Genomic DNA, 10,678 nt, shown 5'->3' on the forward strand with positions numbered 1-10,678 from the left:
TCAGTTTGTTTAGAGGGGTCATGAGGGGTGAAATCGACATCGTTTACTTGGGGAGAAGTGATAGACATTGTACGCAACCTCCGTCCTCTCATAGGCGGCATGTGTGGGCCTTTCTTTACTCTCTTTTACCTCTTTTAGCGAATCGGAGTCCCACAGCTTCAAAACAAAATTAGTACACTATATCTGAAAGCAACACCAAGAGGGTACTTGAACTGAACCTCGTTTTTCTTTTGCTCTTAGATTGTGTCGGCGACAAATGTATGGCCTTGTTAATCCACATTTGATTTCAGAAACGATTGCAGCATTCGCCGCCGTTTGATACCGACATCATTATGCTTCTCCGCAGAACAAACTAATGAATTGGCCATATGATCGACTCAATCCCACTGGAACGAAGTCAGAAGAGCCTATTCGTACATTAAGACCCTGTTCGTTGTTCCACCAGCTCCACGAAATCCCGAGAGCTGCGAAGCCAGGAAACAGGCGCCCTGCGACTTTCAACAGTAACTCCATCTGCTCCGGGAGTGAAGTTGTGGAGTGAAGGTTCTCCAAACAGGGCCTAAGATACTGTTATCAAAGGAAATCACAACTTATATGACAGAGATAGGTTTTTGTCGGTCGCAGAAGACAGAAGCGTACGAGTTACACAACTATCAACAACAACCAACACTCATATATAGACTATTGCATTCCCTGCCCAAATCGTTCATTCGTTTTTCTTCCCTTCGACGCGGGAATTTCTGAACTCGGGAAGGTATATTGTTATATACAGTAATCATATATGTTCATATATATTACTCTATTCATTCAAATAAGGGGACTACAAATAATAATAGGCATAGACAAACCCTCGTTGCATCACTCGCACAGATCAGGATGCGTGATTAACTCCTTCAAACAACAATGTCACCTTCCGCAGTTTTGCTTTGACCGTCATACTAGACTGTTAGTCGTTGCACATCAAAACTGCGTCGATTCCCGTGAGATGCGGATCGGGCGAACATAGCATGTAAGGCTCTAGCTCAAAAGTAAATACACGGCCCTCGAAGCCCATAAATCTGTACAGAAACCTAGCCCTAGGCCCTCGCTGAAATGCTGACTAGTACTATGTCAAAGCGCCTTACAAAGTTTACCTTTCAGAGTAGCCGAGGCCTTTCACTCCCTCCAGTTGCACACTTCATTGGGAGTTTCAAGCAAACATCAACGGCCAGGGTTGTATGTTGCTTGAAGTGCACAAGTGTGTTTCCACCGCTTTGTTGCCCGGCCTCGATATGTGTTGATGCATAGTTGTTTGTTGGCAAGGAAGAACGCTTGAGCAAACATATGGTCACCAAAGAAACATGGCAATCACGGACATTCAGATCCTGTAACTTGCTCAACAGATCATTCAAACAAGCTCAAGGACTTTGATGCTTCCACTAGAGTTGGCGGCCACCACCATATTCGACCTTCCTCTCCAGCAAACGCTCGACACAAACTGCTGATTATCATCATTGGTCTCTTGTCCGGTTATTGGATCAATTGAACCAAACTTGTGAGAAGTTATTGGCATGGGAAAGCTTTTATAGTAAGAATATACCTGCAAACCAACAAGTAATGAGATCTTCCACTAAAAAGTATATTAATAGCACACTTCACAATTCACCCGCCAGAAATATGAAGTTGTGAAATGAGTTCGGATTCTGAATTTTTCATGATTAATGGTTCCTAATAAATACACAAGATTTTCCAAGTTACCATCAAGGTAGCATAATCTAACCTAATCATCCTGAACAACAAATATATCACCTAAATTGAGGTGTTGCAGAGTAAGTGTAATAGCATTGACACTAGAGGTTTGGTGGTTAACTAATTAGGTCGGAGGAATGAGGCTATAAATGTATGAAGTTAGCAGGGCCAAGGGGAGGGTGAGATCTTTTTTTTGTGTGTGGGAACAAGGTACATGAGAACTGTCACAATAATGGAAAATTATATTTTCCTCAGGGCATCAATTTGCATAACATTGGCTGCTCCAAAGAAGTGTTTCCACCCAAGAGAACTCAATATGCTTAACAGTGCCTTGATTAAACAAAGTGCAGTGCCAGCATGACAAGCCAAATATATGCATTAAATATAATACTCACTTCATTGTTTTCAGAACCGCACGTTATGTATCCATCGTGAACGGATAAGCCTACAAAATTCTGCATGAGAAAATGAGGTTGATTACACACCAATTCCAAAAATGGTTACCAAAAGGGAGAAAGCAAATAATTCAGTAAGCTGTTTATACCTTCTCATTGGTATGACCACTCAAAGTCAGACTGCAAGCATTAGTAGATAATCCATTAGGATTAGTCCGGTTGAGATCCCATATCTTCAAGGTATTGTCAGTTGAGGCAGATATAAGCGTTTCTGCATCCAAGAATCTTACATAGCTGACAGCTTTCCCGTGTCCAGAAATGGTACACCAGGGGATCCTTGTATGCCTCAGATCATAACAGTATGTCTTGTAATCAGCTGAGCCAAAGGCTAACATACGAGAGGAGTATGGCGAGAACTGTACACAGCATACGTTGGCCACATTTCTGATTGTGTCCACGCTATTTTTCTGTTATCAGCAACAAGACATAACTTTAATTAGAGAAAATGGTATCAGGAACATGAAAATGTATTCAGAATATGGGAAAGAGTAAATCAAAAAGCAAGACCAAAGTTTGTAACTAAAGGCATGGTGACTGTTGCTTCTTAGCAATGGTCAAAAGAACAGAAGTTAATTGCACTTGCTCGAGTGTTCAAAGTTAATTTGGCTGGTTCTTCTGAAAGGCAGGGCCATCAATCGTTGTTAGGGGGAAACTGAATGAGTCTTGGATTGGGCACAGCTTAGCCCAACTTGCATTTATGAGCTTTTAGCCAGCCTAGCTAGGGATACAGAGCGGTATCCCGCATAAGCCCGCAAAAGCGGGGAGTTAACTTGAACTAAACTAAATCGCCAAAAAGAAAATGCTACAACTAACCCGGTCTATTTTGACTACAGAGGGGGGCGGATCGGGCGCCATTCTGCATCCCTAAACCCAGCCCAGTAAGGTCTGGACTACTACTATGGTATTTCAGATAGGGACACGAGACCAATCCACATAGGAACAACTTAAGAGCTTGATATTTCTTCATCTGCAGCCCTTTTTTATGTGGCATACTTAACTCCAGATCGCTATAAGCATAGGGTAACATAGCAGAATATTTGAAATACCAGACTCTAATTAAGACTATCCTGTTGAAATTGGAGCAGAACAAGTTATGGAGTGAAATAACATACCTGGTTAATATTCCAAACTTTCACACAACAATCGTCACTCCCACTTGCCAATTTAGTTGGATCCACCTCTGAGAAACTCACAGACCAAGCTCTTTTCCGATGCTCTGTAAACTGTGTGAATCCTTGGCCAGTGCTTGCATCCCATAGCTGCATTCCACGGTGAAAATTAAACCAATGGCAAAAGTAAAGTAATAATGTGTGGTGCATTTCCAGGTAAAGCATAAAAGAAGGAATGAATCGCCACAGTACCGAAAGAAACAAATGAGCAATGACAACTGTGAGAAAATATTAGCAGTTAGTGGAAAATATTTTGACGGGCACAAGTGCTTTTTATACCGAAACGTGTACGCACTATTGAATGTTGATGCAAAACCAATACTACGAAGTTTTTCAGGATATGAATGCAGATACAACTTTATTGTTGAAGTATCAATAGATTGTCCATGCTTTCTAAACAGCTAAAGCTTTTCGGGTAAAACTCAACAAGGAAATGATGCTTATCCTCAAACAGCAATTCACTTTACTGTTTCCAGGCGAAGCTCACTGATTCAACCTTACGTACTTTGCTTCAATAACGGAATAGTTTGTGCTGTCCCTCCCAACTCATAATCATAATGCTAACAAACAAACAATCCCAAACATAAAATTTGGGCACGGCAGACAACAAATTGTCTTGTCCCACAACTGAAACTACTATCAGGATATGGTGCCCAAATCAATAGAACATTACATACCAATCAGTACTATGCTAGATCCAGAAGTACGCAGTTGGTACTTAAATAATAACAAAACACCAAATTATCCAAGATATGCATATAAAGCTCAGAATCAGATAATCAAATTATCCAAGATACGCATATAAAGCCTCAGAATCAGATAAATGATGCCACTACAACAAAGGTAGGTAAAAGAACTGCAGCGAATGAAGGAAGGAAGTATGCCAACTTGATCATAGCAGATAAGTTATACTTACAGATAAGGAAAAAGAAAACATGTGGTGAGTATCTTGGGAAACATATAATGGCACAGCACATCCATTAGATACGTACCTGAACAGTGCCATCATAGTCTGTTGATGCCAAGTAGTTCTTTATATAGTTGTTCCAACAGACACAACTAAGCTTGGACTTGCTAGGCATCTCTACTATAGGATAATGAATATCAACACGATCATTTAAAAGAGCATCGAATTCGAATATTTTAATTTTCTTTGAAACCCCAGCAGCAGCAAAATATTCTTCATCACGGTCAAAACTTAAAGAACAGATCACATTTGGAGAGTTAAGTATATCAGCATTCTTCAAAATCCCTCGTACTTCAAACCTACTATGCCGGGCATATTTGCATAGACCATCAAAAAAGCATCCAAGGCAGTCTGTTGGCCCATTCATAGCATCGGCATCCCTGTGGTTAAAGTTTTCACGGACCCTCAAAGCATCATTATCGGAACGCTTAATTACATTAGTCTCAGATGTGTCAATGGTGGACCTCGTGGAGTAATATGCATTTTCAAGCTGCTGCAAATTCTTCATCACCCTCTCCTCGTAGATGCCTGACCTGCCTGGTGGTGTTAGCAAACCTGACAACGATGCCCCTCTCAGGGCATTTGATGAAGTACCTGGCACATCATTAGAACTTGCTGGTACATCCATGTCCCCTAAACTGAACCCCATCCTAAACGAGTGTCTTCTCTCAGCCTCTACAATATCAGTCTGCAAGCTTGCAAGATCTGCTGATAACTTGGCAGCATGCATCTCCTTTTCTTCTTTCAGTTGAGACAGAAAATTCAGTAACAAACCAGACTCTGTGTCCTCCTCATTGATAGCAGCTGGTGCCTTATCTAACACCGATAAATCCCGACCCTCATTTATCAAGTCACATCCTAGAATGTCTCTGACAAAAAGAAAAATTGCTGTTAGGTATAAATTGACGTGGAACTATTTTCCCCAGTTTGCAGGTGGCAAAGACTTGTCATCTTACACATACAAAAGGAATTACTGCTAAAGCTTTGTGTGTGATCTACAGATAAAGGATTCCTGATATATCAGAACAACGCATCTACATGTAGTTGTTCCTTCATGAAAGCAATAACTTAACATTAACAAAACCCACAAATTCACTCTATAATTATATGAACAGATCTCTAGAAAGTAGAATTAGAGAAATAGTTGTCCTACAGGTACATATATGGGACCAGATCACCAGAAGCAAACAAAGGTAATGGACATGTCAGGGAATAATCAGTTCTCATTACACATTGAAATAACCATGCCGTGGGAGCTCTTCCTTTAACTCAAATGTAACTACAATCATTCATCGGAATAGAACTAAATTAACGTCTGATTTTATCCAACTAATCAGTAAGACAATGCCTTTTTGAGCTGAGGAGAGATTGAGTATGCCCACCTTGCTTTTGGTCGAGAAAAAGGATCAGGATGCAATAGCCAAAGGCAGAAGCCAGCCTCCTTGGGACTTTCTGAAAGAAAAATTGGAGGCAGGATCCGGTGGCGAAGATCTGACATTGCAGCACAATGCAGCTCCCATGTTTCACAACAGCAAAAGAGCTGGTAAAAAAAATAAACTTGTTCAATACCTTAACCATCTGAAGATAGAATCTGTAGAATTACATGTAAACAAGAAAAGCTACTGAACTCAAATGAGATTTCCAGTAAAAGGCGGATACAGTTGTTTATGATGCATGTGTTAGCTCCTAGAGGAATATGCTGTAACACTGAGTATATAAGGTGAGCAAGGCTAAAAAGGATAGTCATCTGCCTTTTCATACAGCCTAAGATAAGCAGGTAATACCAAAATACCATGTCAAGCAACAAGATTATTCCATGATCTCAGACATAAATTGCACTACTCAATTAGATTATACTAATATAGCAACAGATGCTTTCAGCAATCAGACTGCTGTTGAACAACATAAAATAGCAGGCCAGTCGGTTCTGTTTTTTATTAAGCAGGAAACACTATGATATACAAGTGTGAAAAGGTCGATATCTCATAAGTAGATTGCATAATTAGAACCACATGACTTAGATTGATATAGTAAAACCGTCCACAAAATGACTTCTTGAGGTGCAAACAAATAGTATTCTCACAATGTCACTTCACCTCTATGAGCATTCAAAGTGCTTAGACTTTAGAGAACCCATTACAAATCTATTTCAGGACATGTCATGAAAGTAATTAACATACCTCAAATAAAAGAACCCCAAGGCTGTAGATGTTGGATGGGGATGTGCCTTTCAATTGACTGAGCTCTTCCGGGCTTCTGTACCAGCTATCTTCTAGCATCCTCAATTCAAGTACTGATTCTTGGTTGCCATAATTAGGAAAACGTTGGCCATAAGATGCATTACCACCATAGTAAGGTTCGCCAAACTTAGAACGACCTCCGACGGTGCAACTAGAATTTCCCTGTCCTAAAGCACCTAGATCAGCACCTTCACTTTGGTTGGCCCCTTTGTGGTCAGTCCGGAAGGGATGTATCGGTCGCCTGACGGCAACAGAACCTTGTTCACCAACCTTCTGATACTTCAGGATTGAATGTCCATTGCCATTACACTCTTGGTGCAAAGTTTTCTGATCGAAGCATCGTTTTCTGTTAAAAACATCATCTGCGGCCATATCCGGTTTGGCTGGGGTTGATAAATCTTGTTTAGTGTAAGAACCGGTATATCTTACTTGGTTTGGGGATGATATTATAAAATACGACGGGCGCAAATGCTGTAAGGTTACACCCTGTGCATGGGATTTGTCTACATGATCAAGGATCTGCTTAAACAACTGCATTTTCTCAAACTTGCTCATCGCTTGGCGCGCGGGCTTAATTAGTTCCCTCAGGCTTGTTCCCTCATACTGAGATTCGGAAACATTTCCACCACTGCTGAAAAGTGTACCATCCAATCTGGCCACAGAATCGTGTGTTGAGCTAGGAATCTTAGGGATCTTATCCATAGGAGCTCTGGGTCTTGCATTAGCTTGAACTTGGATCTCCTCGTGTGGACCTTGGTAGGTAACCCTTTTACCCTTCAATACAGGCTTAAAGGGGGAACCCTGAAGCCCAGATGAAGGTGTCAAAGTCTTACTCCTCATCTGGTCAATAATTCTATTTGAGAAGCTACTCACTTTCAGACCATTATCCCTTTCAGACCGCTGTTCATTTTGATTCGGCCGTGAAGACAGGATATGCTGCTCGCTTTGATTCGGCCGTGAAGACAGGACATGCTGCTCGCTTTGATTCGGCCGTGAAGACAGGACATGCTGCTCGCTCTGTTTCGTCCGTGAAGACGGGATATGCTGCTCGCTCTGATTCGGCCATGAAGACGGGATATGCAGCTCACTCTGATTCGGCCATGAAGACGGGATATTCTGCTCACTGTGATTCAGCCGTGAAGACATGATATGCTGCTCACTTTGATTCTGCCGTGAAGACAAGATATGCTGCTCGCTTTGATCCGGCCGTGAAGACGGGATATGCTGCTCGCTTTGATCCGGCCGTGAAGACGGGAGATGTTGCTCGCTCTGATTCGGCCGTGAAGACAGGACATGCTGCTCGCTTTGATTCGGCAGTGAAGACAGGACATGTTGCTCGCTCTGACTTGGCCGTGAATACAGGACATGCTGGCCGCTTTGGTTCGGCCGTGAAGACAAGACATGCTGCTCGCTCTGATTTGGCAGTGAAGACAGGACATGCTGGCCGCTTTGGTTCGGCCGTGAAGACAGGACATGCTGCTCGCTCTGATTCGGCAGTGAAGACAGGACATGCTGGCCGCTTTGGTTCGGCCGTGAAGATGGGATATGCAGCTCACTTTGATTCGGCCATGAAGACATGATATGCTGCTCGCTCTGATTCTGCCGTGAAGACGGGATATGCTGCTCGCTCTGATTCGGCCGTGAAGACAGGACATGCTGCTCGCTCTGATTCGGCCGTGAAGACAGGACATGCTGCTCGCTCTGATTCGGCAGTGAAGACAGGACATGCTGCCCGCTCTGATTTGGCCGTGAAGAGGGGATATGCAGCTCACTTTGATTCGGCCGTGAAGACATGATATGCTGCTCGCTCTGATTCGGCCGTGAAGACAGGATATGCTGCTCGCTCTGATTCGGCCGTGAAGACAGGACATGCTGCTCGCTCTGATTCAGCCGTGAAGACAGGACATGCTGCTCGCTCTGATTCTGCCGTGAAGACAAGACATGCTGCTCGCTCTGATTCTGCCGTGAAGACAAGACATGCTGCTCGCTCTGATTCTGCCGTGAAGACAAGACATGCTGCTCGCTCTGATTCTGCCGTGAAGACAAGATATGCTGCAGCTGCTGCTGATTACCAAATGACATATTGAACTCGGTATTACCATTTTCGCCGCGGCCAAATGGCATTCCCTTGCCAGAAGCATCAATTTTGTGAGACCCCATGGCGTTGCCAAGGCTGACCGCCAAGGCTTCCCTGCTAGCGGCATCGGCGGTCCTCCACGCCATCCGTGTGAAGTTACCCCAGAGGCCCCTCATAACGGCGGGCCTCTCCCCCGTGCCGCCAGTGCTCCCACCGGCAGAGGCAGCAGGCTGGTGAGCCTCAGAGCTGATGCAGTTCCTGACGGTGAGCTCCTCCACCCTCTCGTCGGCGTTGCTGCCCGCCAGGCAGCGCTGCTGCTGGGTGACGCTGTCCGGCCTGGACGACTCGGAGCGCGACATCCCGACGCTGGCCGGCCCCATCACGCCGTCCGTGCCGGTGCCGGTGCCCATGGAGTTGAAGAAGGAGAAATGCTCGGACCACTCGATTTCGCGGGCGTGCGGCAGCGGCGTGGCGGGCATCTCGACCGGCTCGCTGCCCGTCGGCAGCTGCTGCTGCTGCTGCGCGGCCTGGCCGCTCTCCTTGGCGCCCTTAATCTGCACATCCCCGGCCCCGCCGCCGGCGGCCACCTCCGCCGCCCTGGCACCTTCCATCAGCACCCGAGACCTAGCCACTCGCTTGGGGTAATAAGATCACGGCCCACCGCAGCATCCGCCTCTGCCTCCGGCTCACGATTCTGTGGCCGCGAGTTGGAGTCGGCGGGCACAAGCACAAGCTCGAGTCGCGCCGGGCGGCCACCTCAGCGCCAGAAATCCCGCCCGAGAGGCAGGCCCACGGCCCCGCGCGGGCTACCTGCAGGCCAGAAAACGAAGCGGAGAGGTCAGGATTCGGCGGCCCAGGCAGCGGAACACGCACCCGCCCGCACCAAATCACGGCCACCGGAACTGACCGCGGGATTAGAGACGCCGCCGCCGCCGCCGCCGCGGGAGGGGAAGGGAGGGAGGGAGTTTCCCGAAAGGGAAAGGCGCCCAGGTTCCCTTTTCCGGGCCGAGCCGGAAGAGGGAGGGAGAGAGAGAGAGGGACGGGTGGAGAGGAGAGAGGGTCTCCAGTACTACTAGTTGGGCGCAAGGGGGGGAGGGGAGGGGAGGGGAGGGGGGCGAGGAAGAAGAAGCGGTGGGGGGCTAAACAATTGCAAGGAAAGAAAGAAAGAAAATCGCGTGCTGCTGCTGCTTTATCTTCCCATCCCACCGTACCCACTTGTTTCTGCGCTCCGGTCGCGCCTCACGCCTTTGGGGTCGGGGTCGGCCGAGCCGCGGTGCAACGCTGGCCTCTTGTTCGGGGATCATTCGTGCGGCCAGATTCGCCTCGCGGCCTCGGCCTGCTCTGCCCAACTTGCCTCGCTCGCTCGCTCGCTTGCTTGGTCGAGTCGGGCGGGGCGACCAAGAGTCAGCGTAGCGTGCGTGCGTGCGTGCGTGGTGCGTTTAGTTTTTTCTTCTTTCCCTAATAACCCCAACCCGGACAAATAGCGAGATGAGTCCGTTTCTCAACGAGACTAGTAGAAAAAGTCAAACACTTCGACTTGTGTGAATGTCTCTTTTTTTTTCTGCGGGCAGGCTTTGAGTGAATGTCAATGTCAAAGTCAAGGGGTTTCATCAAGGCTGTGTGCTGCTGTGATTACGCGGCGCGATTCGGTTTTTTGTTTTTTTATCAACATGCAGATGAATGGTCAGAAAAACAGTGGTGTCTCCAGCCCACCCTGGTTCAAATCCTGGTGCTGCCATTATTTTTTTTCAGGATTTCCGGCGATGCGCGCTCAGTGAGAGGAGACGTTCCCTGTCAACTACGAGGCGTCTGTGCTGGTTTCGTCAATCTCAAAACGATATGCCGGCTCAATCTCTCGGAGGTGCTCATAGGGGAAGGGTTTGCGAGTGTGTTTCATAGGGACGAGTGTATGCGCCTATATATATATATATATATATATATATATATATATGAGCGTTTGTGTCTGTATTATGTTCTAAAAAAAGAACGTTAGAAAAGTCAAACACTTAGTGTCGGTGTCAAAACGGTCAGATCTCGGGTAG

The 10,678-nt window shown here is 46.0% G+C and overlaps 1 protein-coding gene across 2 annotated transcripts; it reads right to left on the minus strand.

Annotated features, from left to right (window-relative positions):
* Window positions 1-651: 651 nt before the first annotated feature.
* LOC109736903 (protein SUPPRESSOR OF PHYA-105 1) lies at window positions 652-9,863 on the minus strand. 2 transcript variants are annotated; one of them, XM_073502263.1, is made up of 8 exons: window positions 9,544-9,863; window positions 6,500-9,446; window positions 5,702-5,859; window positions 4,345-5,188; window positions 3,296-3,442; window positions 2,273-2,590; window positions 2,124-2,183; window positions 652-1,579 (listed from the first exon to the last, which is right to left on the minus strand). In XM_073502263.1, the coding sequence occupies exons 2-8, from the start codon at window positions 9,245-9,247 to the stop codon at window positions 1,388-1,390; spliced, it is 4,467 nt and encodes a 1,488-aa protein (XP_073358364.1). In that variant the 5' UTR covers window positions 9,248-9,446; window positions 9,544-9,863; the 3' UTR covers window positions 652-1,387. The 2 variants fall into 2 exon arrangements, with proteins under 2 accessions (XP_073358364.1, XP_020151709.3); XM_020296120.4 differs by having other exon boundaries at window positions 6,500-9,720.
* Window positions 9,864-10,678: the final 815 nt, after the last annotated feature.

The sequence above is a fragment of the Aegilops tauschii genome, chromosome 1, assembly GCF_002575655.3.
Source record: "Aegilops tauschii subsp. strangulata cultivar AL8/78 chromosome 1, Aet v6.0, whole genome shotgun sequence".
Lineage (NCBI taxonomy): Eukaryota > Viridiplantae > Streptophyta > Magnoliopsida > Poales > Poaceae > Aegilops > Aegilops tauschii.